We start from the raw sequence: 27,990 nt of genomic DNA on the forward strand, positions 1-27,990 counted from the left end.
ACATATTGTTTAAAATACACCTGACTGGGGGGGCTTTTTCAGCACAAAAAATGTGCTGAAAAATTCAACTTACATGCAAGCATATACGGTACTTCATACTTAGGCCCTACTCATTAACAAACATTGGTGAGGTAGTTTTAATGTGAGCATTTTAACAAAGCAGTCATTAAGCATACTTTTCCCAAGAAATAAATGACATTTTATTTTTCAAGGTGTTACAGTGTGAGGCATAGTTACTTTAGTGATAACCATCATTTCAATTGTGTGTCTTCCTGGAAGATGAGAGTGTGCAAGTTGTTCCTTGTTGGCTTCAAAAGACTGTAGGGGCACATATATGCTTTCCATTTCCCATTTGAGGAGTAATCCTTGGATGGACCAATCAGCACTGAAAAGACAATCATTCTTAGCAATGGAATACTAATGGGTGGCAGGGAAGGGGAGGGAGTGAGGGGTGGCATGCAAGGGAGGGGAGGGAGGAGTTTCTCCTTTCTATCATTCAAAATTCGTTTCTCCTTTCTGTCAATCAAAATTTAGCTGAAGGTAAGCAATCCTCTGCTTTTAGGCTGGCATCTAAAAGATGAAATTCTAGAACCATGTCTCTGTTAGTCTGAGCAAAAAAGCAGCCTTGCAGTATCAGAAATATGGGGGGAAAGTTTGACAGATTTACCCTAGAAGGAATGGCTTAATGGCAAGTTGAATGCATGGCATACGTAAGGTTCCATATTCAATCCTGAGCTACAAGTCAGGGGAACATTAAGTGTTAGGGAGCTTCATGTGTGTTCATGTGACTGAAACAAATTTCAATCAAAAGTGTGAATGTTGGCTTAACGGTACCTTCTAACTTGATAAGTAGTCCAAAACTGTGTGTGTGTATTCTTCTCCATTAGGTAGTGTACGGTACTTATCACGTCTTCAAAGTCTAAAATGCAAATTCAGATTAAATTTTTATTGCAATCAGTAAAAATCTGAGCTGCAATGTTCATGCAAATAATACCTTTCTACATATTTAGTATACACAACTTTTTAGAGTTTTAGCCTGTGCCATTTTTTTGCTGTCAAGTCACAGCTGACTTATGTTGATCCCATGGGGTTTTCTAGGCAAGAGATGTTCAGAAGTGGTTCACCATTGTATAGCAACCAAGGTATTGGTCTCCCATCCAAATGTGCCATGCTTAAGGCTGAGAGCGTGACTGGACTTCCCAGATCCTAACCCAAAACCAACCACTTGAAAAGCAGAAACAACATATGCAGACCTTGCAAACCATGAAGCTTCCTGAGAATGAAGCTGTGTTGAAGAGATATTTAGCACAGCACCCCCTTCAGCCTAAAAATAGATTGCCATGGCTTGGGAAGCCTGGTTCAGTCACTGTACTAAATTCTACAGCCACTTCTGTGTTAGTTTATCCAAGATCAATTAAAATGTATAATTTACATTTTACTCCTTTCAGATTATTGCCTTTCAAAACAATGCTATTTTGCTCACATTGGAAAGGAAGGGGACATATTTTCTATTACATCCATGAAATACACACAGTAGTAGATAAACATGAGCCCAATCAGTTCCAACTGCAACTATACCTTCTGGTTCAAAAAACACGTCTGATGCCAAAATGATGTCTACTGGAGGCAAGGCCAACAGGGCAGGTGATATCTGACCCCAGGTGATTCCTGTTACAAATACCCCAGAGAGATTATTCATCTCACAGCTCCGACGACAGTTGGCCAGACACTGAGGAAGTGCTGCGTTATCTGACAGCGTAACTTCAGCTCCACATTTTGCTGCCAGTATTCCAGGAAGACTCACGCCCGCTCCAAGCTAAACAGGATAAAATTATTTTTAGCACACCATCTGAAATTTGTCAAATTAAACCAAAGCATACCAAATTGACTTTATAATACATTCATTTTTCTCTGGAGAACAAGTACAGTTGATTAGCAGTTCACTCATGGCACATTAATGAAAGATCCATTGCATACCAGTTTTCAAGTCCTTCAGCACAGAACACCTTTTAAAAAATTGTTGTTCAATTCACAATGACTACACACAATTGAGAAATTAACTATGGACAGATCTCTACTTTGTTGCAAACAACGTTTACGTATAGTTCTGCAGGAAGATAACAGTAGGAAATAAGTTTGCATGGGACATGTTCACACATTTATGATGCTCTCAAAAACACATCTAAAGTAGCTTAGCATTTATTAACTGAATTAAGAAAATCAGAATTATAAAATAACACGGTGATAAAATCACAACAAAGTAATACTCCAGCAATAGATAACAACAGAGCAAGAGAAACAAGGCAGGAGAATTTAACAAAAGGTTTGGGGAAATTTATCTTTTCCTGGTACACAAGTCAAATTTAATACCAAGCTAGTCTCTGCATACAGTTCCAAAGCTAGAGAAAAAGGCCTTTCCGTAGTGCTCATACACCTAAAGGTAGAGGGCACACTGATCAGGACCTCAGAAATTGATCTGTATCAAGTAGAGGCACACTGACCTGTAGGTCATGCAGAACTCTAGTTTGCCTACTGCCTTCATGGTAGGATAGGGTTTATGTTCCTGCTTTTGAAATACAGGACGGCAGAATGACCTCTAGGTTCCAGCTCTGAGATTCTCTGTTGATTATCCAAAGTGCTAGTCATGCAAAATAAAGATCTATCCCCTAGTTACCAGCTTGATCTTAAGTGCAGTTTCACTACAAGTTGCTATGAGCAATTCCAAGCAAACACTAGGGGCCCAATCCAGATTTGGGGGGAGGGATGAAATGGCTTGTGGGAATGGCAGAGGCCTACACCAGTACATCTTCCCACCCCAGATCCTACACCAGCAGAGAAAGTAAAGATGCTAGTGTGCGGGCACCAAATAGCCCTGCAGCAGCCGACCCCAGGGTTTTAACCCATGGCCACAGACTTACACCACTGGAAAGTGTGGAGTAAGGCTTTTGTTGTAATGGGGCTTTTCGGGTGGCAGGAAGGTTTTCAATTTCCCTTCTTTCCATGCTGCCCAAAGCCCTTTTGGAAGTGGCATGGTGTCACTTTCACCACGCCGTCCCCAGCCCCATCTGGATTGAGCTGTATGTCATCAGGTCAATATTTTAAAACAAAAAGCTTTTAGGTAAATTTCAAAAGTCCATACCTCCAAAATTCTCTTATCGCGGACTAATCTTCTATGAAACCATACATACTGGGCCAAAACCACTGCACAAGGCCAAACATACATTCCATACTGAGGATCAAGAACCTGAAGAAGGAAATGCTTTCTTTAAAAACATGACAGTGGTTAAAAATGTATGAACCAGGGTGGATTATTTAATTGAAATCAATTTAAATCATGATTAAAACAGTAGTCAGTAAGACTTGATTGAAATCATAGTTTTCTACATAAAGACTCATTCTTGCTGATATAATCTTAATGTTTTCAACCAGATGAAGGTTTTGTTTTTAGAATAATAACTTTTTTGATTAGTTTTACAGATATAAAAAAATTACTGGTTTTGTTGTACTAATAGAAATACATACAGTGGAACCTTGGTTTTCGTTGGTAATCTGTCTGGATTACCTCGGCGAAAACCGAAACCAATGAAAACCAAGGCTCCCATTGGCAAGCAATGGAGCCTGCATGGGTCGCCGGTTTTCGGTGCGGATTTAGCGCACGTGTGCAGATGAAAACAGGCAAAAACAGAGGCAACCAATGAAAACCAATGTCAACAATAACCAAGGTTCCACTGTAAATAGGTCACTATGAAATTATTGCAAGGTGAACTATCTCAAGTTTCATTTAGGAAACCAGACCTTGCATGTCTTTGTTGCAGTGTTCGCATTTTGCATGCATGCATGCCTACCTTACCTTTTCAGGTTAGAGGACCTTCATTAAAATATTCCCAAACTGGCCCTCTTTTACAGCCTGCTGCCATTATTGATTTCCTCTTCCAGGGAGAGAATAATATGATAAACCTTAGGCTACACACATCAAGAACTTGTGGAGTTTTCTGCTCAAAAGATTTCACTTTCATTTCTCCTGCTTGCCGCTCCTCATACTTAGCTCCTTGAGCAGATCTATCCCATTCCAAACAATCTTCTATTCATTAAACTTCTCGAAATGTAGCACTTAAGAGGTAAGGGGTTAATTCTGTGTATATAAATTTGCAAAGGAACAATGGGATTAAAGTATTTTTCTCAACTCTGTAAATTTATAACATTTTTGCTATGAGGAAAAGGCACGTCACCTCTGCAAACACAAACTCATAATTTTAAGAAGACCAAGTATCTGTGATAATATCTTCTATATTTGCTTAAAATAAATCTCTGGAAGAGCATGACACTGTGAATGGATTAATGGGATTCATTTACAAAAAAAATAAACATGACTACCAATCTATCTATGGCTACCAGTCTCGATCCTCCTTGATCTCAGATTGCAAATGCCTTAGCAGACCAAGTGCTTGGGAGCAGCAGCAGCAGAAGGCCATTGCTTTCATATCCTGCATGTGAGCTCCCAAAGGCACCTGGTGGGCCACTGCGAGTAGCAGAATACTGGACTAGATGGACTCTGGTCTGATCCAGCAGGCTTGTTCTTATGTCATGAGTATACAGTTTCATGCTACATACTTAAAAACTAAAACTGGCTGAGTCTGAGATCAGCAGCAGCAGCATTGGGAAGTAGGAAGCTGGGCGAGGGAGGGGGGAGCCAAAGTAGGCTCTGCAGCAGAGACAAGGAGTCTCACTGGTCCCAGGATCATCATGTGCAGCACTTTGGGGGGGGGAGGGGGAGAGAGAAAGAGAGAGAGAGAAGATGGTATCCTCCCTCACTTGTCAGTATATCTAAGTCTCAACTTGGCCTGATCTGGAGATACTTAAACCCACAGACTGGGGCAAGGTAGAGAGAATGAAGATTTGCCTTTAAACTTGAAGGATCTCCAAAGTTTACAAAAAATTCTTTAAAAAATCTAAAATTCACCCAGATTAGATGGGGGAGAATCTCAGCAGCTAGACTGCATTACATCACCAAACTGTGGATGGGGAGCTGGTGGTAGTGGTGGTGCTACAGGCAGCGAAAGAGGAACCACCACTCCTGTGAGCATCGCCCTGGCCAGTCTCTTCAATGGAGAAAGAAAAAATAATTAGGCATGGGGAGAGAGAAAGACTGGAAGAGTAACAAGGTAGGAGAAGAGGTGGGGAAGGGGGGGAGAGAGGAGGGTTGACTTCCAGGGTGGAATGAGTTGTTATAGGTCTGTGCTTTTACACAGTCAGATTATTTGAACCTGATGCAGCACAATCAATGATCATGTTCACTCTTGTTTACAAAACAGCAACATTTCTGTCAGAAGCAGATGTAGCAGTTTCTAGTATTCCTACAATCCTCATTAAAATGAAATGAGTAGTATGAACTCCAGTAACTCTATCCTATCTATAGCTAATTTTAAAAGCAGCAATTACTATGGAAGCTTGTTTCTTTGCAAAAAGTTATACTTGCTAACCAAACCCATTAAAACAGGAAGAAACATATGGGCATATGTGATCAACAACCTCATATATGTATGCCTTATTTATGCAACTTGATCTATGTTTTCCTTTTATTTAAAAAAAACCCTTTGACATTTTTTCAATTTGTTTCTCAAAATATTGCCTTAATTGCAGTTATGAAAATAAACTTTTGCTCATGAAAACAGAATTCAAGGTTTTTTACTGGGGCTGAATTCTAAAGCATCCAGGATAGCGTACTGGTTAAAGTGTCGTACTAGGATCTGGGAAATCCAGGTTTGAGTCTCTGCTCATGCCACTAAACTTGCTGGGAGGCCCGTGGTGGCGAACCTATGGGACTCCAAATGTTCATGGACTACAATTCCCATCAGCCCTTACCAGCAATGGGAATTGTAGCCCATGAACATCTGGAGTGCCATAGGTTCGCCACCACTGCCCTAGGTCAGTGGTGGCGAACCTTTGGCACTCCAGATGTTAAGGACTACAATTCCCATCAGCCCCTGCCAGCATGGCCAATTGACCATGCTGGCAGGGGCTGATGGGAATTGTAGTCCATAACATCTGGAGTGCCAAAGGTTCGCCACCACGGCCCTAGGTGAATCACCCATTCTCAGACTAGCCTACTTTACAGACTTGTTGCAAAGATAAAACAGAGCAAAGAACTAAATAAACTGCTAATTTTTTTAAAGTATTGCTATGTAATTTTCTAATATTTCTGTGAAAAGTTCAAACATACTTAAATTACTTTAAAACTATAGCTCCTAGACCTCATTACTCCTTCCTTGCATTGCTTAACTCTAATTTCTGTTTGTCATAATTGCTTGGACAGAAAGGCCAAACCAGAGAGAGAACACAAGTAAATACTTTTTTTAAAAAAATAGACCAGCACCTCAGGGATGAGGACCACCAGCTCTGATTTCGAGTGTTGTCTTTCGTGCTCTTCTTGCTCGTCCGTAAACCTGTACTGTCGCACCGTGAATTTGGGGGGCGAATTGCACATGAGAGCTCGTTTTGGGAAGACCTGGCGAACCATGTGGTGCCGCAGCGCTTCCCGTGAGTTTGCACACACTGCTTTGATAAAGCTTGGCTGAGGTTTAAATGGACCACTCAAGCCCAGTTTGCGCTTGTGCCTTCAACATGTCCAACCCTCGCCTGCTACGAAAGGAAGAGGATGGCATGACGGAAAAGCATCCGAATGAGGGAGGTGGGTCCTTGGCAAAGAAGCTGCCCTGGGCTTTTTTTAACTCACGTAGACCCGTTTGGAATTAGCCGCACTTAGGACCCATCGTGAGTTTAGGCGCTCTTGGTTCTACATCAGCTGAAATTGGAAGTAGGAACTGTGCCGCTTTTTGTTTTGCAAAATCGTGACAGTGCTTCTAAGCATAGCCAGAACGCACCCCCCCCCCCCACGCCTAAAACCATGTGCACGTTTGGTAGGACCCTGTCCCAGTGAACGCTGGCTGTTAAGAGCATTGAGCTGGGGCGCACGGCACAGTGTACACGACGATTTAAGCAAAAAGTTAAGCAAACAGATTATGGTCTTTGTATCTTCTTTCAGCCGTCACACGTTTCGAATTGCCGCTGTGCTTTCTGGCCCACCCTCGATCATCTCTTGCATTGCTAAAACCTGATCATAATCCCGTACATAGGCAAGAGCCTGCCTGTTCTTTTCACATCCCGCTGCCGTGACGTAGATCGTTCCGCGCTAACGTTTCAAGATGGCGGCGCCACAGTCGTTTCCTCTGCCCGCCCGTATTCTTTCCCGTCTTTTTTTTTCCGCTTCCAGAACGACCAATGGGCTCAGGCTGTTTGGGGTGCGGAAGGAAGGCAACAGCCAATAGGAAGGAGCGAGCGTTGAAGGGAGGAAGGTTGGTTGAAGGGAGGCGGCGGGGTCGTGCTTGAGGCGGCGCGGGCGTGAAATTTCTGGAAGGCGCTCGCCTCTCCTCTGGGGAGGCCTTCGCGTGTCTTCGCATTCTGACAAGACGGACGAGGCAGGGGAAGACGCCGGCGGCAGCATGAACCACAAGAGCAAAAAGCGCATCCGGGAAGCCAAGCGGAGCGCCCGTCCGGAGCTCAAGGACTCTTTGGACTGGACCCGGCATAACTACTGCGAGAGCTTCCCGCTTAGCCCGGCAGTCTGCAAGGTGAGGGGCTCGAAAATGGCGGGGGGTGGCATGAAGGCTTTCCAGCGCCCACAAGTGTTAGGGGGCTTAGTTCACACCGGATGGGTGGAAACCAACATCCAGTGCTCGGGTGAACGTGAAAATATGTGGGGAGGGACATTAGTGAGATGTGGCTGCCCACATGTGTTTCATTCAGCCTCCTTGCAGAGCAGTCTCTTCGCCTCATTCTATATTTACTGCTTGCTTTATTTACTTATTTTGTGTCACAGTTTGTGGAAGGTGTCCTGCAAGGCTTTCGTTTACATTTGGGATTGTTTTAATCTTGTGCATTGGTACAGGGGTGGTCGTGAGATTTCCCTTTGCATTTTGTAAATGAATTTTGGATGACTAGCTTTTAAATTTCTAGATTATATGGCCAAAAGGGGTTGTTTCAGTGGTAATCATCTGGGGTAAGCGAAGTCCTGCTATTGCAGGAACTGTGGATAGGGGATAAATGGGGAATGTATATTCTAGTTTGCTGGGTCCTTGTTTTATGTTGTGGTTGGAGACGGGCAGGTACTATGGAGGGCAAAGTATTTTATCAAAGTTGTGGGAATCCATGATGCTAGTAAAATGGGAATAGGCTGCTAGCTCAAGAGATAAGTTGGAGATTTGATTGCTGAATGGAAAGAAATTAACCAATTTCACACCAGGGAAAGATCTAAATCAGGGCATTGCCCTTCAGCACTGACAGAAATTACACTTGCAACAGGTCAGAAGGTGAGACCTACTGGAAATATCTCTAAGCAGAAAGATGCATGCTGAGGAAAAGGTGGAATACGGAATATGTTGTATATTGTAATCACAACTGTTTATCTTAATAGCTGGAATATAAGCCTGCCAATTTTTAACTTGGAGATCTGCAAAAAAAAATTGAAACCTCTCAGTGCAACCAGAGCCATGAGTCCTTTACAAACACGAGCGCTGCCTTTATACTGAATCAGACCGTTGGTCCATCAGAGTGATTATCGTCTACTCAGAGGGGCAGCAGCTCTCCAGGGTCTCAAGCAGAGGCCTTTCACATCACCTGCTACTTGTTCTTTCTACTGGGAGATGACTGGATTGAGCCTGTTGCCTTCTGCATCCCACATGGATGCTCTGCCAATTGAACACGCTCCCCTTAGAGTAGGAAGAGAATAACAGGATCACACGGGTCCAGGTTGTACAACTTTTTCCCACTCCTGTTGTGTGCCTTAACTACCTTGTATTTAGCAACTTTTGGTGGTTAAACACTGGACTTAATGATTTATTCATTTAACTTCTTGTGTGCTTGCATCCCCATATAATGGGAGGTTCCAATGACGGTATACCTAATCTGTACAAATTTCCCAAAATCAGTTATGGGCATTTCTTGCTGAAATTAGGTATGTAGAAGAAAATATCCAGCAAGTGTGGGCTTCAGACACATGACATGCTGTTTTTTTCTGTTTACTAATGGTACCATGCAAGGCATATCTTTCCTAAATCCCAAAGTATCTAGCTGAATTTTAAGGATATATGTGGATAAAGCCAAATGTATTTTTTAAAAAAACAGTTAGGATGCTGTTACTCCCTGTTCTATGTTTAGCCCAGAAGCATTGGCATTTGGAGGAGATTTCATAAGTCCCTTCTCTGTAGTCTTGGAAGGCTAGAGTAGTGACACAAAATAGGCCTTGAGCTGTTGCAAAGGTACTTGCCATGTAAGGGAAAACCCAAGTCTCATATTGACAACCTTGTAACTTTTGAAGTAGAAAGATGCAGTATAAATAATTTACAGAAATGAGCTTCCTTGTGCCATATAAAGTCCTGTGTCTCCTGGGCAGTGGATAATGCAAGAAGATACCTGATTAGACTTCTTGTCTTGTTCTATTTGTTTGTGTCTGTAACACCACACTTTACATGGGCTGCCTCCATTTAAAACACAAATAGTAACTGTATCAAGAACATTTTTGTCTGTAGAAAGTATTGTAAGGCTGTGCTATAGTACTTAGGAATGTTTAGTTTGTAGTATGCCTTATCGAACTTGGTGCCACTCACTTTTGAATACATGTGCATAGGATGTCACGTGTTTCAGAATACATGTTATGTGTTGCAGACACATTCCCAAATCAGAGTATTTAGGCCTCCTTTGGCTGACTTAGTGAGGTACGGTATACAAGTGGAAAAAACTTGTATGTGGCTGATTATGCACAAGATGTCTGGTACGCAATGGAAGTGAATGTCCATTGGAGCAGTATTTCTTGTATGGACAAATTTCCTGGAGTCCCACTTTCCACTTTCCATTCTCTCCGCAGCAAGCGAGACCACTTCTAGTGTGACTTTTAATTTGCTTCACTGCCAGAGTGGGCAGATTTGCCAGTGAGCACCTCTTTGCCCCAGACATGTTCCCTCTGGCCACGGCCAGCCTACCTAACTTCACCCTTCCCACTCCCTTGCACTGCCATCCATACCTTCCATGTTGTTTGCTTCTTCCTGTTTCTCTGAATGCTCCTATAGAGATATCTCAGTAATAACAAAGAGGTCTTTTCCAAGGAAAGTACAAGCAGGGTCTCATTTTGGCTCCAACCTTTCACCCCTTCTCTACTTCTGCCCTCCCAGATAATGGGAGAGCTTTTAAAAACTTTTATTTCAAACACACCTTCATTTTAAAAGGATCCTCTCTCTTCTCCTGTGGAATCAGTAGTGGCAGGAAGTGTGTGTGTGTGTTTGTTTGAGAGGACGGGATGGGGATGGAGAGAGAATATCAGGTCTAGGAAATGGTCCCCTTTTTCACCAGCATGTGGTCCAGGGAATTGCTTTGCCTCTTTCATTTGTGGGGCAGGGGGAATAATTTTTGGAAAGTGGCTACGTTATAGATGTCACAGGTATATAGATATAACTGCAATTTAAAGGGCTGTAACAACTCCCTTTATCTTGCAACTACTGGGTGTGATGAGAGCTGTGCCTTAAGGAATAAGTTGATGGGCAGAGTTAAGAATAGAAGGAGCAGAGGTCCAAGAGAGTTCTCTGCAGAAAAACTGCGCAGTAGGAGTGAGTGCCTCCTCGCATTCAAACAGAAATGCAAGCAGATCCCACCACAAGCCAACTATGTAGCTAAAAGCCCTGAAGTAAGCATTTCATGTGTAATGGGCCACTGTGATCTTAAATACATAGTAAACTGTCCTGCTTACCACTTCAGACTGAGGAAGTATCTAATCAAGCCTTTTACTGCCATGTTTCCTTGATAATAAGGCAGCCTTGCATTAAATTTTTAGGGTTTATTTTCAGGGGATGTCTTATTTTTTTGTGCCTCAGGGGTGTAGTGCCCAGGGGGAGGGGGCATTCCAGGGCATGGCAGAGACACAGAGCCCAGGGCAAAGTGACCCCCAGGCCTGTCTGCCACAACACCCATAAGGCCATACACCCCTTCCAGGCCAGATTACACACAGGCCTGTTGGCTCTGTGTGTTTAAAAAGGTTGTTTTTTAGCAGTCATAGTCTTCCTTTGTGCTATATTTTAAGTTATGGAAATTATTAAATAATTATTAAATAATTATAAGTTATGGAAATTATTAAATAATTAAATAATTATAAAGGTTGTTTTTTAGCAGGCATGGTCCTGCCTTTGGGCTATATTTTAAGTTATGGAAATTGTTAAATAATTATTATTTGCATATTTAGCAAAGGTTTATGGTATGCTGTTAAAAAAAATCATTTTTATTGTTAGTTTTATATCCTGCCCATCCCAGAAGGGCTCAGGGCAGCAACAACATGTTAAACCTACATTACAGTTAAAAATCATAATTCTAAAAATGCTCTCCATAACTTAAAAGATAGCCCAAAGGCAGGCCAGGCCTGCTAAAAGATGGTCTTTTTAAATACAGTTAGCCAGCAGGCCTGTGGTCTGAGGTCTGGCAGGGTGTGTGTGGCCTGGTATTTCTAAAGCCATTGTGATTCAGTGTAGAATAGAAATGTATACCTTTTCTTACTTGGTTTCTTCACTTGCTAAGCAGAAAAAATAACTTTCAGCATCAGGGTGGAGTATTTCAAAGTCCTGTGTACACAGAAGTGTTATTCAAATGGCAATATGTGTAACTATTCCTCCAGTTCACAGGATGATCTTGCATTTTACTTGAAGGTGCCAGTTAATATAAGCATGAGACATAATGCTGGTACTTTAATTATTATGATCTTTCTGATTACATTAAGCATACAATACTACCTTTTACTGGACCATCTACTGCTTTTAAAAGATTGGATGATCCAATTAAAAACTTTAATCTGCACAGTATTTTTCCTGAGTAAGAAATGTTGGTATCATTTTTTTAAAAATCTGCCTTTGTGTTTCCTGGGGAGATCTTTAGAACAGGGGAATTAAGCAATTTAGAACATTGATTGGAGTTTTGTTTATTTTTTGGTGATTGGCTGATTCAGAAACAAACCTTTTGGTTGAGCTGTGAGACTAACAGTGCAATCCAGTCTAACCTCACACAGAATTAAATTGGAACCGGCAATCCCATGCACACATACCTTGGAACCAAACTCTTTAAGAAAAGGGAACTGACTTCTGAGAAAGCATGCTTGACGCTGCATTGAAAGATGACTAATACACTCTGTTGTGTTACTTTACACATTACCTTGATTTTAGGAGACCTTCTTCTCTCATCCTGCAGGACAATGCGGAAAGAGCAGACACCCTTCACTTGTCAGTGGAAGAATTCATTGAGCGATACGAAAAGCCTTACAGGCCCGTTGTCCTGTTGAACGCTCAGGTTGGATGGCCGGCTCTTGAGAAATGGACTCTAGAGCGCCTGAAGCGCAAGTACCGAAACCAGAAATTCAAGTGTGGGGAAGACAATGATGGTTATTCTGTGAAGATGAAGATGAAATATTACATTGAGTATATGGAGACTACACGGGATGACAGTCCCCTTTATATATTTGACAGCAGCTATGGGGAACATCCTAAGCGCAGGAAACTCTTGGAGGACTACAGGGTGCCCAAGTTCTTCACAGATGACCTGTTTAAATACGCAGGAGAGAAGAGGAGGCCACCATACAGGTAGGGGTAGAAATAGCAAAAATGCTGTTGGAGAATGTTTTTCACAGTTTTATATAACCAATAAAGAGTGTTGTGACAGTTTTTCTTCATCTTACACGTTCACTGTAAGTGAACTGGAGTATTGGTGTTGTGCTTTAATTTGGAAATGTTTAAAGGACTCTTCCAGTGATGACTACAGTTTGTTTGCTCATTGTGTTTGTGTGCTGAAGTAGTAGTCCACCAAGCAGACATTCAGAAATAGCTGGCATAGGGATCTTAAGGCTTTTGGCCAGTTGCCTAGAGGCAGTCTAAATCTACCTATGGGGCTGCCTCTCCCCATATTGTTCCTCTAGATCCCTCTGTTCGTCGGGGCGGGGGGGCGGGATTTGCTGGACACTAGACAGGTCCGGCTGGCCACTACTTGGGCCAGAGCTTTTTTGGCCCTGGCCCCCACCTGGTGGAAAGAGCTCCCACCTGAGATCAGGGCCCTTCAGGACATTGGTGAGTTCCGCAGGGCCTGTAAAACCGAGCTCTTCCGCCAGGCTTTTATATCTTGCCAGCCAGCCTGAACAGACCACCATGACCTCCCATGGGTGTCTTTCAAGGGGTTTTAATAAAAAAATAAATTCTTACAATTCCAGTCATTCCTGATTAAAGCAGTTGAGGAAAAACATCTGCAGAGTTAGTGAATGTCAATCTGTATTGGTAACTTTAAGGTGCTTTCACACCCCTCTGAATGTTTCCCTTTGTTTGTTCAGTCTCTCTTCTGGAGTTCATCATTTAATAAAGATATTATACCCAGGATAATGGAACGGGTACATGTGCCAAAAACAATAAACAATTCAGCTTTATATCCTGGAAAAATGACTTGTAAACATGACAGTTTCTGTGTTTATGCCTTTGGGGCTTATTCTGATCGTTTGCTTACTTGTTACCACTTGTTTTGGCAGGATAGTGCTCCTGTTGTACTGCTTGTGGTGTCTGATGCTCTTCTCTCTTTCATTTTTGAGACTTTAAAAAATTTGTCTACCAGTCAAGACATTCCAACATTCTCATTGTTGCAGTGAATGTACTTGCCACATGAAAGCATCCCTTCACAAAAAAGATATGCTACAGACAGTTCAACAGGGTTTGTTTGTTTGTTAAAATTCTAATCGCTGTTAACTTGATGAAGGGACAGGTGTCTCCCTCCATTCTTTTCAATGCTATTAGTTTTCTTTATGGCTAAACTAACCATTGCATTGGCCAGCTGTTGGACCCATGAATGCCAGCCATGCTTAAGAGATATTTGAGCCACTTAAAAATGCCACCAGGGCCTCCCATCCAGCAGGACCAGACAAGTTTTTTTTTGCAGTTACACTTCAGATGCACTTTTCTGAACCTCCTTCACCTTTATGCTGCTGCTGCTGCTTCTGTTGTTACTTTAAACTTATAGATGGGTTTGGCAGCAGCAATACCAGTAGTGGAATAATTCTACATCCATGAAAATGGTTAATTTTGAAGGAAAAGTATTTCCTGTTCCCTTCTTGTCAAAAGTTGATTTTTCCTCAGTTCATCCAGCATAATATTGGCTGGAGAACAGTGCAGGGTGCATGCATGTCCATACCCACCACTTAGCTTTAAGAACAGCTGTGGCGATTGCTCTAGTCTAGAATAACTCTGCCTGGTAGGCTAATAAGGTTTGTTTCAATGGGAGTGGAAGGGGAGTATTCTTGTTTCCTCCCATGCAAATTTAACAGTATCTCAGCTCAGTCAGTGTTAATGTGGCTAGAAAATTATTCTGCTGGTCCTACCCCCTCCACCTAGTTTTCTCCTCTTTGTCATGCCTCTGCTTTATTTGAAGTGTAAAGGAATTGCTACTGCCGACCAGCTGGCAGACTTCCTCTGATCATATTCCACTAGGTTGAGGTGTCGTTGTATCGCCAGCATCTTTCAACAAAGAGATGGCCAGGAAGCAGCTATGTGTTATTTTCCTGCTTTCCTTTGATATTGTTTTTGTGCCTTTGCCATTTAATGGTTTGGCTGTCTTTCTGGTTTGGTTTCTGCCTTTGAGATGTATTCTTTAGCTTTATTTTCAGTTTACACTTTATTGCCAAAATTAGTGGGTTGGGTTTTTTAAAATTAGAACAGGATTTGCACTTTTTAAAGGAAACTTCCTTACCTCTACATCCTCCGTGACACCTTTGAACTCTGCTGGCATTTTTTCAGTCTTATTTCTACCCTTTCTGCATGAAGGGGCCATAGGCTAGTGACAGAACATACAATTGGTATGTTGAAAGACCCAGACTTACCTTGACACTTGTGGCTAAAAGAAATTTGACTAGAAGAGCTCACCAGGACCTCTTGTCAAGTCCTTCAAGAGTATGTTCCAGCTAAGGTAGACAGAACAGAGCTAGATGAACCAGTGGTCTCAGGACATAGCAGCTATTTATATCCTTACCTTTTGTTTCCATTGCACTATTAACTTTAATACAAAATATGAAACTGCTTTAGAACTTGAAGAGAAGCTAGCTGCATCTTCTGTAATATTACTGAATTCCCTCTCATGCAGATGGTTTGTGATGGGGCCACCTCGATCAGGAACAGGCATTCACATCGACCCTCTGGGAACCAGTGCCTGGAATGCCTTAGTCCAAGGGCACAAGCGCTGGTGCCTCTTTCCTACTAGCACTCCAAGAGAGCTGATTAAAGTGACCCGTGAAGAAGGAGGCAACCAGCAAGATGAAGCCATCACATGGTTCAGAGTAATATATCCCAGAACCCAGCTTCCCACTTGGCCTCCTGAGTTCAAACCGTTGGAAATTGTGCAAAAACCAGGAGAAACTGTCTTTGTACCAGGTATGTGCACTTGCTGACTTCTGGGTAAGTCAAATGAAGGTGTGGAAAAATTCACTTTTGGGGGGAGGTGGGTGTCCTCAAGCGTACATGCACAGTTCTCACTTTTCAAAATAAAGTGATATCCTAGGAATACTTTATAGGATTTTGTTTCACCATCCCTGTGTATGTTTAAAGTGGAGGATGCACAACATGTGTTTCACAGAGTAATTCTGAAATAAAGTAACAAACTGAGGAAAGAAGCTTAAGTGGAGGTGAAAGGAACCTGTAAAGATCAGGAAAGAAACCCGCGGATAATGTCTTCTGTAGCTCGCACCTTAGCTACTGGTATATGATAACAGAGGCTGATTCCGCATGGGCCAAAAACAGCGGTGTGAAAATGGTGTGAAAACAGTATAAACCCTTTTATACCATTTTAAACCCTTTTACACCGTTTTCACACCATTTCCACACTACTGTTTTTGGCCCATGCGGAATCAGCCAGAGAGATTGCCAGTGTATGTATATAAAATAAAGTTTGTTTGCCAAGGTAAGCATCCACACCCTTGCTTCAGTTTCGTTCCTGACTTTGTTTTGGGGAAGCTGTTTCTTTGTTCTATTAATGACTTTCAAAACTTGTATGTGGGACTGACTGCTCTCAATCTGGAAGTGTCTGGTACGTGGGTAGAATTTGGTCCTGACAGGTAGGAGCAGAAGCAACAATAAAGTTGAACCTGGGTTTGGGTTCTAATACTGGGATAGGAGAGGCGTACAGAGAAGCAAGAGCAAACAGTTGTCATTATTGCAGCAGCTAATCCACCAGGTGGCTCTGACGCTTCCACCACCTTTCTCTTCTGGGTTGTACTGTTTTGTCTCCTCAACACAGCATAATTGAGCTGCTATGGAGGAACCAAACTCATATCCATGAGCTGGGATTAAGCTTAGTAGCCTGGTATCATCATGTGTGCTTGCATGGCGTACACAGTTCAAGTGTGCGTGGCTATTGAAGAAAATGATGGTGATTTGTATTCAGAAAATTCTATCCATTGTACGACAGATTTCTGGCCTTCACATGTACAAATCTGTAAAATGAGCTAGATGTGTATTAAAACGACTGAAAATGGTTGAGCCAGTTTGTTCTGGTCTATTGGCTGTTACAGATGCAGGGACTTCATGCCCAAAAACTACTTGTAGTCTACTTTGTTGTTTTATGAGGTTCAGTTGACACTGTTTGTCCTGTCTTTGAGCTTAGACATTTATCATAGGGAATGTGTGTCTGTTCAGTTAATTTTCTCCTCAGTACAAATCTATTCATCTTGATCTGTATTTTTTTAAATCCTTCAGTGGTATGGCTTTATTGGCAAAAGCCTTATGCCTAACCACACAGATTTAAATAGAGAGAAAAAAATATCCAGCCAGTGCTCCACCTGCTGCGTTGGCTCCAAGTGGAGTACCAAATCGGATTCATGGTTTTGGTGCTCACCCTTTAATGCCCTTAACAAGCTTTTGCCTCTCCAGATACACTCCTGAAAGAACTTCACACTCAGTAAATAACAACCTACTGGTGACACCTGGCCCAAAAGCAGTCTGGCTGACATTGACCAGGACCAGGAGTTTCTCAGCCCTGGCCCCAGCCTGATATAATGCTTTGTCAAATGAGACCAGGGCCCTGTGGGACTTGCCACTGTTTTGCCACGCCTAGAAGATGGACCTATTCCATCAGGCCTGTGGCTGAGGACAGCAACAGTATTATATCTGTTTGGCCTCCCCTCTCCCTTTCCCCTTCCTACCAATCCGATTTTCTCCCCCCCCCCCTTTTTTTTCCCTCTTTTTTCCCCAAGCCAGTTTGAATAGAGTTGTGGGAATGTTTTTATCATTCCTCCCATTACAATGTTGTACTGTAAATATTAATTTTATGATTTTACTGTATCATGTTTTTATGTTTTCCTGAACCCACATGGGGAAGGGCATCTTATAAATTCAATTAATAATAATCTCCCTTTTCTGTTCTAAGCCCACTCTAGTTATAAAAGTTTTTCATTTTTAATTTTATGCTGAATTAAAAGATAAGTGGTCAAGGAGTTAGTAATATTCAGAACCTTATCCCTGAGAAGAGAGGAAAACCTTTGATCTTTACTCATAAACTCATTTCCCTTTAGCAATAGGGGTTATCCATCTCTCTTTAACTCCACTAAATAAAGGGCATTCAAGGATTAAGTGAGACAATGTACCCATCTTCCCCATGTTAAAAAAGCACCAATGTTATGAAAAGGGTCTTCTGCAAATCAGCTTTTCTTGATTTTGATTAAAAAAGAAAACAAGGTTACAGAAGGCTGTTTAGAAATGGATCTCTTGCATTTGAGCTTAGGTAACATGCTATAATTGCTAAACCCTTCTGCATTCTTGGTTTAAAATGTTGTACTGAACCAAAAAAACTACTGTTGAACAGGCTAGAACCATAAGATCAGAAATAAAAAACCAGGCACTTGTGCTTCCGTTTTTTGTATGCTGTTTGAAACCCATTGTCTGTTCTTTCTTGCCTGATATTGTTTAGATTTTTATTTTGTGAAACATAAGTATATGAGTGTCAGCTTATTATACAAACAGGATGTTAACTGACATATAGCCTGATCATATTTTTGTTTTCTTGGGTTTGTAGAACTGGAGCCTGAGGAATGTCATCTGTAGGTGTATAGAATGAGCTAGAAGGCAGTTTGTATGAACAGAATGTTTGATGAACAGCAATTAGTAATTGCTTGTAGAAGCTGTATATCCATCCACTAGTTACTAAAATGTCATTGTCCTCCCCCCATCCCCCCCACACACACTTTTAAATCTATGGTTCTGTTGGTCAGCTAGTCTGAATTTTTATGGCAAGTTGGTTTAAAAATAATATTTATTTTCTCTCAGGAGCCCCACATACGAATTCTGTGTTTCTGCAGAATTAACTTTGACAACACTGGAGCTGGCAAGCTGATGCTTGTTTCTCTTTTCTTGTGGGGTAATCTTGTATCTGTGGTTCCCAACCTGGGATATACTGAGCACCTTATTCAGTTCTCTTATGATTGCTGTATTCTCAACAGCTAAGGAAATGATCTACATTTGTGTGTGTGTTTGAGATAGCTATAGCAACTCTTTTTATTTTAGGACACTTTCTTTTGATTCTTTAACATAGTGGGATATCCCTCATTTTCTGTTCATGAAACTTTTTAAGAAAACTTGCGGTCCAGCACGTCGTATGAACTTACGGTGCAGCACGTCGTATGAAGTTACTCAGTTCTTTTTGTTGGCAAGGGTATTGTTTACTCCTTTCTGTACAAATAGCCATTGAGTTCTGATGTGCTCTAAATTTATTTTATTTATTTATTCTGTTCAGCTTGTATGCTTCCCTTCCCCTCACAGATTCAGGGCAGCTTGAATTCATACCAAATCAGTAATTCTTTTGTTCAGCTTTTGTTGCTACTTAATACTGCTTATCCAGGCATGAGACTCTTTCAGCTACATAGCAGATTAAGACACAGTCAAATTATTTGCTTGGTCATTGCCAGCCTCTTGTTTTGATACAACTCTTCAGAGTTAGACACAAAAGTTTCCAAATAAGGACAGAAACAAAATCTTCCTGTGTCTATAACTGGAATGTTAAAGATTATGAAGACACATGCCTTGAACTGATCTAATTCAAAAGTGATCACACCTAATAATACTTAAAATCACTTTCTAAAATAGTGCAGCTACAACAGCTGCAACCGTGTGCTTCCCTTCTGAAAAAGGTGCAGGATAAAATGAAAGAACAGCCCCATTCCAAGTTCAGAAAAGCATTCAGCACATACGAAAGTCTTTGGAGAAAGTCTTGTCTCACTTTGCATTGGGCTTTTATAGAAAGCAGAAGTGGTGTGGTTCTCTGTCCTGTTGAGGAAGCAGCAATTCTCCACTCCTTGATTTCTGTATTATGTATGGAACTTTCTCAGGATGGAATCTGTTGGCATTCCAGACTGGTCACTGGAGTGGAGCTGGCTGCTACTGTTGCAGCAGGGTGGCCAAACGCATTGTGACGATCCTCTTAAGGATGTTTTGGACAGGTGCTTTACTATTCAGTGCTACTTCTGAAATGGCTCTGCAGGGCTGCAGAGTAAAGAATTCAAAAACAGCATTATAAATATGTTCCCTTCTATTGATTGTCTATAACATGTGATGGTGTTGCATTTGTAGGTGGCTGGTGGCATGTAGTTCTCAATCTTGACACAACCATTGCTGTCACACAGAACTTTGCCAGCTGTACAAACTTTCCTGTGGTGTGGCACAAGACAGTGAGGGGAAGGCCAAAATTATCAAGGAAATGGTACAGGTGAGAGATGCACTCACTACTTCAGTGATTTCCAAATGCTGGCATCACAAGCCAGTTTGTTGCTTCCTTGAGCATGGCAGTGTATGTGAAAGGAAAGAGTGTTAAAAACTACGTTTTTGAAAGATTGTCCATGCATTCTCTGTCTTGCTTAGCAAGTTCTTGTATGAGTGAGTGGAGTCCAGAAGGAAGGTTAGACTCCTGGATTTCAGGACCTTGCTGATGTGATCATGACCTGAGTGGCCTGGTCTAGCCCAGTTTCAGAGGCTGAGCAGGTTTGGTCCTTGGATGAGCGACCACCAAGGAATACCAGAGTCACGCCGCAGAGGCAGGCAATGTCTAGCCACTTCTGTTTATCTTGATCCTTGAAAGCCCTACAATGTCACCATAAGTCAGCTGCAACTTGATGGCACTTTCCATCATACCATTGCCCAGCTATATGTATTTGAAAAGTATGGTATGATGATATGTTTGAAAAGTTCATTAGCAAACACAAAATGAGAAACCAATTCAATAAGGTGCTAGTTTAGTAGCTTACTGGAATGATCTTGGTGCTTGTGGGCATAATTTTTTTGCTTCACAACATATGCATTGTTCACCAATCACTATTTTTTCATCTTCTTAGTACCTTTCTCTTTCTGCATATTGAAGCTTAGCCAACGAAAAGGCTAATTCCCAAAAGGAACCTGGCTTGTGACAATTATAATGGACCAGAGTTCATTTATTGACTGAATTTGGGCTATATTTGGGAACCATATCTGAGGCTGAAATCTTCTAAAATTCTATTGTTGCGTTCCCAAGTCCCTTTGTTAATATTTATAAACTGCATTTAATAGCTAGGCCCTTTTTTCCCCATTAAGTCGCAGCTGACTTATGATGACCCCATAGAGCTTTCAAGGCAAGAGATGGTCAGAGTTGGCTTGAGATCTTCAGTGTCAACTCATGAGTAATCATGTCCTATGTTATGATCCTAAACAAAAATGGAACCAAAATCTGACATGCAAATGTTTTAATAGTAGTTAAAATGTTTGACTGTGTACTTGGCTATCAAAACCATAACAAGGATTATGCAGCATAAGCAGAGCCATCCTAGAAGAAGGGAACTCTCTCTCCCCTACCCTGTGTGCACTTGCATACAACAGCCCTCTGTTTCTGCTGAAATTGTGCTGCTGCAGGTTTAGTGACCCCCTCGGAATGGTGAGGAGGGCAGTGGGGGAGGGGGGAACTGGCAAAAACAATCCTTCACAAACAAAAATGTTCTGCATGAGCAGAAGTGCTGTTATGCTGTAAGGATGGCAATTTAGCATCCATACCGCTCTCAACCATAAATGCAACCTACCTAGTAGTACTTGTTCCAAATGCATAGATTAGGACTCTTGCCTTTTGTTTGTCTGAGTGATGATAATCATTCTTTGATTTCCATCTCTCCTCCTACTCTACCCCATCTCAGGGTCTTAAAGCAAGAACATCCTGGACTGGCTGCTTTGGCCGATTCTGTTGACTTACAAGAATCAACGGGCATTGCTTCTGATAGTTCCAGTGACTCCTCCAGCTCGTCCAGCTCTAGCTCCTCAGATTCCGATTCAGAAGTAAGGGCTCTGACACAGCAGATGTTTATTCAGAAATGGCACTAGGTCTATGCTGTCATTCATTTTGGTCATTCATTAATAATGGCAGAGCTGAAGGCTGAATATTATGTTTTGTATTGCAGCAGTGTGTTTTACACTGGATGTAATTGTTTGGAATCCTAAAAGACTTAAAGTTCAATGGACTGCAATCCCATCGATTTCAGTAAACTGGAGTGACTCTGTGTATAGCTGTATTTATAAATGTATATTTCCAAGTTCAGAGCCTCTACAGGTAGTCTAAAAAGATTTGATGTTCAGTAGTTTAAAATGCTGTAAAAAGGGCTAGGAGAAGTTCCGAGTTCATTCTTGCTCATTCATCAATTGGCACAGACTGTCCACTAGAGGAGTTTAATCCAGTTCCTTTCCTGTATATATCTGTAAGGTCTGTCTCATCTAGGAAGCTATGCTACCACTGTTGAATATTACCTAGATTTTGGGATCTTTTCTGCTATGTCTGCTTTGAATCGGTAGTGTCCGTGCAAGGGATGAGGCAAGAAAGTCATGCTGTATGAGCAGAAATCATTCTCTCCACAGAAACACTCTTGAAAACTCCCAAGTGTTTGCTTTAGCAGTGAACCACTCTCTATAAAGTACCCAACAGTTATATCCTGTAGACTGCTGAAGAATCTGATGTATAAGGGAGGTCTGACTATGATTTTAACTCACCAAGATGTTTCCTGCAGACATTCTGGATGTCTCTGTGAAGGAACAAATATTCTCTCAATTCTGTAGCTGCTATTAGTGGTCACAGAGCTAGTGATATGAATTGCTGTGCTTGAGATTTATTATTGTCCCTTTTTTATTTAGGGTGATTCTAGCTCAGAGACTGAAGGAATGATGCATCGTAGAAAAAAGCGGAGGACTTGCAGCATGATGGGAAACGGTGATACAACCTCCCATGATGACTGTGTCAGCAAAGAACGCAGCTGCTCCAGGTGAACAACCCTAAATATCTGCTTCCTTGCCAAACAAATGAAGTTGTTAGTTTGATCTATTAGGATGGTCTTAGCTATTGACAAAGAGATTACAGTAGCTATACTATTGGTAAAGCAGAAAAGCTTTGTACTGTAACTAGACTGTGCCCATATACATTGTCTTTTGTATTTCTAAATGCTTTGAATGACACTGTTTTCTATTTGTTAGAAATATCAAGGCTTTTTTTTACAATAAAAATAATTAAAATTAAAATCTGTACTGTTTAAAGGGTATAAGCGTGCTGATTCCTAAACAGAAGATCAGATTTCTTGCTTGAAGAAGAGAGTGCTAGAGTTGCTGTTTGGAGGAATGGGCATTTAATGACTAAAATTATCCAGTAGGACCGTGGTGGCGAACCTTTGGCACTCCAGATGTTATGGAACATCTGGAGTGCCAAAGGTTCGCCACCACTGCAGTAGGAGATCTTTGGGTCCAAAGGTAGTCTCTTGTAAGGTTGTTGCCTGTTCTAACACATCTTTCATCTGATGAACTCTTTTTTTCTGTCTGAAGAGAAGGCTTACTCCATAATTTCTTTTTTTGTAGATTAGAGAATATTTCACTACCAGTTCTGGTAGTGGAAATTTGTGCTTCAACGGTGGATTGTAGCATGTAGCAAAAAGAACCAAGTTTTTTTCTACCCTTTCCAACCATTATTAGAAACAGCAGGTAGATCCTTAACAAAAAAAACCCCAAAACACTTTCTGATGGTGGGTCCAAATGATAAAGATTAGGAGTCACAGATTTAAGACCCAGAGGGAAAAAAGCTCTAAAGAGCTGTTGTCCAGCTGATTGTGTAAAGCAACAATTTGTATTTGACAGTCTCATAAGATGGCATCTCAAATCATTCATTGCTGTGGTCCCAACCTTAGTGAAATTGGGAATTAGTTTAGGAATTTGCCGGAATTTTTTTCCCATATTTTCTTTATAGAGTATGGAATATAGAACATTCCTCATTTCACTGCTGAAAATTAAAGATTTTCACAGTTATGTATTTCAGTACTTTCTTCAAATGTCTACTTGTGTTCAGCTGTCCCCCATGCTATTTCTGAAATGCATCGTTTTATCTTTGGGAAGTTCTGTATGGCCATCTTGCATAAAGATACTGCAAGAAACTTCTGACAGGCAGTTGTACTTTTTCTTGACAGGATTAGGGAGTCTTGTGGAAGCCGAGCTCATCCCTGAAAAATAACAACACCCCATCTAATGCAGTCAAAGCTTGCCAGCTGTCTCCTGTTCCTCCCATCTGCCGTGTATCTGGAGCTTTCTTGAGTCTTCACCACTTCTTCTTTTTTCCTAATCCAAACTTCTACCTGCTGCCTAAGTCTGCCTCCTTGCTAATTAAAGGAGAGAACTCCAGAGATCCTCTGTGTGCTCTTTCTGCACCCCATCAAACAAATATGATCTCTGAAGATAATGCTGCCCTCTGCAAGGCTATGCTGTGGCTCACAACTCTGTGCAGTTGCAAAATGGAGAATATTTATTAGCCAACGTTGTCTTAAAAATGAGCAGGTAGATCCTGAAAGCCTGTGTCCTGCTCCAGCATTGTCTTATGTTTACACTTTGATTTTTCGTGCACTACAACTGAAGTACAGACCTGCAACCCTTCCCATATGTAATGAGCCATCTAGTACTTTGGTAGAGCACAAGAGGAAGTGAAAGAGACTGCTTGGTTCTGTTCACCTGAAGTGACTCTTCTGTTTTGTAAATGATCAGTTGTGAGAAGCACCTTTTTTGAGGTTTTTACCAGAGACGACACCAAACCAAGGATGAACTAATGAGACATGTAAAAAAGAATCTCCTTAACCAGCTGCCTCACCATGATTACATGTGCTTTCTGTTTTATTATAAAATAAAATGGCTGGTATTTTGCAGTCAGTTTGGGAGCTTGTCCCAGAAAAAAGCTGGAATGGGAGAAGTGATAGCTGCTAATTTACCTCTCCCTGTGGGAGTTCCTGGAAAATTATATGAAGATGGAAAGCTTTTATTAAGAAAGAGTGGGTGGGCTTAGTAAATATAAATCCCAATTTATGAAATACCACAACTCTGGAGCCTGGAACTGACCTACTGAATCTTCTGCTATTAGTGGGGCAGTTAATAGAGGAGTGTATGTGTGTTTTGTCTTGGGATAGGAAGTAGCTGTATGTATCTTGAGACAGTTGAATGCCAGGATATGCTGGTGCTTCAAGGGCATTCTTTGTCACTGGAGTTTGGTATTATGTCCTCAGATGGTCCTTGTATCTCCACATTTGACAGTAATTCTCCCCTAACTCCGAAGGTATGCCAACAACATGTTTAAAAAGTATGGTTAACCTATTGAATAATTATCTAAACGATTGTATCTTGAGAATATGATGGAGGAGGTGTGGTGTTCAGTTCTCCTTTGTTTCTCACATTATCCAAAACCAAGGGCAAATCTATGACTAACAACTTTCACCATCTTAAGTGGGTCTGACCTCCCCCACAGACATGCAACATATCAGCCAGTTTGGGACCAGTCACAGACTGACGTTTGGTTGGGTGAGAAATATATTTAGATCATGGCACACAATATTCTTCCATGTTTCTAGAATGTGCCAAAATGTTCCCGTTTTGTTAGCATAGGGATCCAAATACCACTTGCCATCTTTAACTCCATGCAAATGTAACATTGGTAAATGCTGACATTATGTGTTAGAAGGCTCCTTATAGTGCCCACAAAGCATATGTATTTCAAAACCAGTTTGTAAAAAGAAGATAATTTTTGGAAATTAAGTAATACTTCCATTAGTTTAAGTTGCATATTTTTGGATTGTACAACAGGATTCAGCAGTGGGGCCACAGGGAAGGAAGCACAAGAGGGCATGAATTGCTACAGTTCCCTGACTAAAACACAACACTGTTTATACCAAGTCAAAATGTTGGTCCAGTTAGTCGACTTCAGGCGATTCCAGCTGGAAACAGCTCTCCAGGGTATTAGGCAGAGAACTTTCCCTAGTCCTGCTTGCTGATACCTTTTTAGCTGATGCTGGGCGTTAAACCTGGGACGTTCTGTGAGAAAAAAAATACTTTACTCTGAGCTATGCCCTCATTTTACTACTGGAAGTTCTCTGATTTTTAAATCATTTATCAAAAACTGCTATATGTGCAGTTAAAATATTTTTAGCAGCAAGGGTTAAAAAATTGAACTTACTGGGTTTGGTTTCTGTGTTTTATACAAAGGCTTGGATCCCAAGATTCTGTTTTGGACACCCTGCTGGGTCCTTTTTGCACTAGATTTGTGGGGAAATACATTCATTAGAATTTCTGATTAAAAAGGTAACTGAAAATGGGATGCAGATGAGTCATTTCAAGGCACATGTATTTGTATTGACCTTGTGTTGTAAATGTTTATCAGTTGTCAAATTAATCTGGGTGGAGATGAGGATTAACCTTCTGGCCGAGTCCGAAGGCCCGTGGTATTTGTAGGATGTTCTGTATCTTCGGTAAAAATTTGGTAAAAAGCAAATTTAATCAGCTTTTTCTTACAGTTTGTATTGAAAACTTCAAGAATGTTTGGCATTTCAGAGTGAAACCAATCATGGCTTTCCTTTTAGCAATAGTAACCACAAGCAACTTCAAGCTGTAAGTGCTCAGTTGCAAATCAGTGTCCTTTTAAACTACTATCTTCAGCAACATTGGTGAGATCTGAACTTGTTCATTTTTGGAAACTGTTGCCTCTAATATGCTGCTGTAACAAGTAATATTTTATATTCCAGTTTCCCATAATGATGGGCTCTCCCTGTTTTTTTGTTCATGTTTTTTTAAAGAAGGTTGTGTGTTATTTATATTGCAAATTATCTTGCTCAAAACAACCAGTGCCCTTTTTGCAATGTGTTCCTAGTGTTGACAGTTTAATCATTTACCAGATGCCAATTCTGGTGCCAAGTATTTTTCTTCTCTGTTTACCCAAAGCTAGCCAACTGTCATCAAGCTGGCCAAAAGTACATTGGTTTTCTTTAGGACCAGATCTTTCCCACATATCGATTGTGTTAGTCATTCTAATAAAGAAGGTGGATGCTTGTTACTAAAATGGGTTAGAAGAGAGGCTGATGTTACTAGTGAGGAAAAAAGCAGGTTCCTGAGTTTCACACTGGGCAGACAGTATAGGCAGAGAGTAAAGATTCTGGGGCAGTCCCTGGTTTGTCCAGCAGTCCAAGCAAGCATAATTAACTTGGTGCCTCTTTGCCCTTTATGATACTAAGTAATTATCTTTCTCTCAGGACTGGTGATTTTAATGTCACTTGTAAGGCATTTTGCAGTAAAATTAGTGGATTTTTGTACACATTTACTAGCATTGTTAAACTATGATGGATGACATTCAAGATGGCATCCTGTTTTTTACTCTATAAGCCTACTTAATATTGAAGGCCAGCTTAGCCACAGCAACAGGAGATGTGTGAACAGAGTCCTCCCATTTTTAAGAAGCTGTAAATAGGGCTCAGATAGAAAGTGGGGAGAACATTCGGGTTTTTTTCTCATATGTCATTTTTGCTATCTCAGTTGACCTCCCAGTGCTGTTATTTGCCTTGCAGTTACCATGGAGACACTAATGTGTGTCTGGTCTGACTAATAACAACTGCTGGGGGGTGGGGGGGGGGCTAAGATGATCAAAATGGTACATGAAGTGGTTATTCCAAATGCCATATTTGTCCAGATTGACAGGGGAGGCACAGGTGCTGTGGATAGTTTGTTTGTAGATCTCCATCACATCTAGTTTGTCCTTGAGAGTTGCTGTGAACAGCCAGGTTTGGTAGGAAGCACTAAAGTTCTGCAAACTGCGGTACATCTGGAGTTACATAGATTCATAATGTATGTTATCAAGTTAAAGGCTAAGGCATAAGCTTGGATCCACTGGTAATTTTAGCAGAAAAAAGACATTTCTGGTCCAAAATTTCCTCTTCTTCCCCTCATCCCTTGTGCCCTTGGCAGCCAAAAATGCCCCCAGAAATGCTGTTTTTGTAGAAGCAGGGATCCCTGGGGACAGGGTAAGCAGGAGATAGAGATCTGCAGCAGAAGTCAGTAACCAGTCATATATACCCCACTGCTGCCACCCTTTCCATCTGCAAAAATCCTCCATTGGATCCAAGCCACAGGGTACTGTAGCATTCACCAGAATGGTAATTTCTGTTGACAGTGGCTCGCTTTCTCACGTATGGATTTTCAGCGAATGCATGTTGGCGTAACTCTTCTCGCAGACTTAAGTCAAACTTGATGACCCTGTTTTCAGATCCACTTTAAAGCAACAACTGCTTATTTGGAGAAATGTACTAAAAACTTTTCTTTCTTAAATTCCTAATGACCATGTCATTATGTTGATAAGAACTTTTACCTTTTCAAGTCCTTGGAGCTGTATTCTTCCCTTTGTGAGGGAAGAAGTCTCTCTGAACTCTGTTTTTAACATTAAACTGCCAGCTCCCCTAACTATCCATACAGTAGAGCCAGGATTGCTCTGAATTGTTCTGTTTAGATAATCATTATGTTCCTTTTTATTTAAAATAAAATATGTTATTTTCCATTACCTCACTTTGTATTGTTTTGTCTAAGTAATGAGATACATCTCTTGTGTGCT

The 27,990-nt window shown here is 41.2% G+C and overlaps 2 protein-coding genes across 4 annotated transcripts; one reads left to right on the top strand and one right to left on the bottom strand.

Moving 5' to 3' along the window:
* Nucleotides 1-176: 176 nt before the first annotated feature.
* METTL23 (methyltransferase like 23) lies at nt 177-7,253 on the bottom strand. Of its 3 annotated transcripts, none has more exons than XM_048490288.1 (5): nt 7,130-7,253; nt 3,140-3,244; nt 1,579-1,816; nt 835-919; nt 177-385 (listed from the first exon to the last, which is right to left on the bottom strand). In XM_048490288.1, exons 2-5 carry the CDS (start codon nt 3,221-3,223, stop codon nt 208-210), a joined length of 585 nt encoding a protein of 194 aa, XP_048346245.1. In that variant the 5' UTR covers nt 3,224-3,244; nt 7,130-7,253; the 3' UTR covers nt 177-207. The 3 variants fall into 3 exon arrangements, with proteins under 3 accessions (XP_048346245.1, XP_048346244.1, XP_048346246.1); XM_048490287.1 differs by having other exon boundaries at nt 6,374-7,234; XM_048490289.1 differs by lacking the exon at nt 7,130-7,253 and adding an exon at nt 6,374-6,582 and having other exon boundaries at nt 3,140-3,263.
* On the top strand, nt 7,203-27,939 carry JMJD6 (jumonji domain containing 6, arginine demethylase and lysine hydroxylase). The gene is made up of 7 exons (XM_048490280.1): nt 7,203-7,628; nt 12,277-12,665; nt 15,196-15,482; nt 19,668-19,803; nt 21,251-21,389; nt 22,236-22,363; nt 23,549-27,939. The coding sequence occupies exons 1-7, from the start codon at nt 7,500-7,502 to the stop codon at nt 23,583-23,585; spliced, it is 1,245 nt and encodes a 414-aa protein (XP_048346237.1). The 5' UTR covers nt 7,203-7,499; the 3' UTR covers nt 23,586-27,939.
* The last annotated feature ends 51 nt before the right edge of the window (nt 27,940-27,990 follow it).

Source organism: Sphaerodactylus townsendi, linkage group LG03, assembly GCF_021028975.2.
Source record: "Sphaerodactylus townsendi isolate TG3544 linkage group LG03, MPM_Stown_v2.3, whole genome shotgun sequence".
Taxonomy (NCBI): domain Eukaryota; kingdom Metazoa; phylum Chordata; class Lepidosauria; order Squamata; family Sphaerodactylidae; genus Sphaerodactylus; species Sphaerodactylus townsendi.

What these genes read in the sequence shown, in the direction of transcription:
- JMJD6 (XM_048490280.1), top strand. Translation starts at nt 7,500, where the DNA reads ATGAACCACAAGAGCAAAAAGCGCATCCGGGAAGCCAAGCGGAGCGCC. An exon ending in AAGAGGAGGCCACCATACAG is followed by an intron (nt 12,666 to 15,195) that starts GTAGGGGTAGAA and finishes CCTCTCATGCAG; the next exon opens with ATGGTTTGTGATGGGGCCAC. An exon ending in TTATCAAGGAAATGGTACAG is followed by an intron (nt 19,804 to 21,250) that starts GTGAGAGATGCA and finishes ACCCCATCTCAG; the next exon opens with GGTCTTAAAGCAAGAACATC.
- METTL23 (XM_048490287.1), bottom strand. Translation starts at nt 6,517, where the DNA reads ATGGTTCGCCAGGTCTTCCCAAAACGAGCTCTCATGTGCAATTCGCCC. An exon ending in TGGTGGTCCTCATCCCTGAG is followed by an intron (nt 3,245 to 6,373) that starts GTGCTGGTCTAT and finishes TTCCTTCTTCAG; the next exon opens with GTTCTTGATCCTCAGTATGG. An exon ending in ACTACTTATCAAGTTAGAAG is followed by an intron (nt 386 to 834) that starts GTACCGTTAAGC and finishes TTGTCTTTTCAG; the next exon opens with TGCTGATTGGTCCATCCAAG.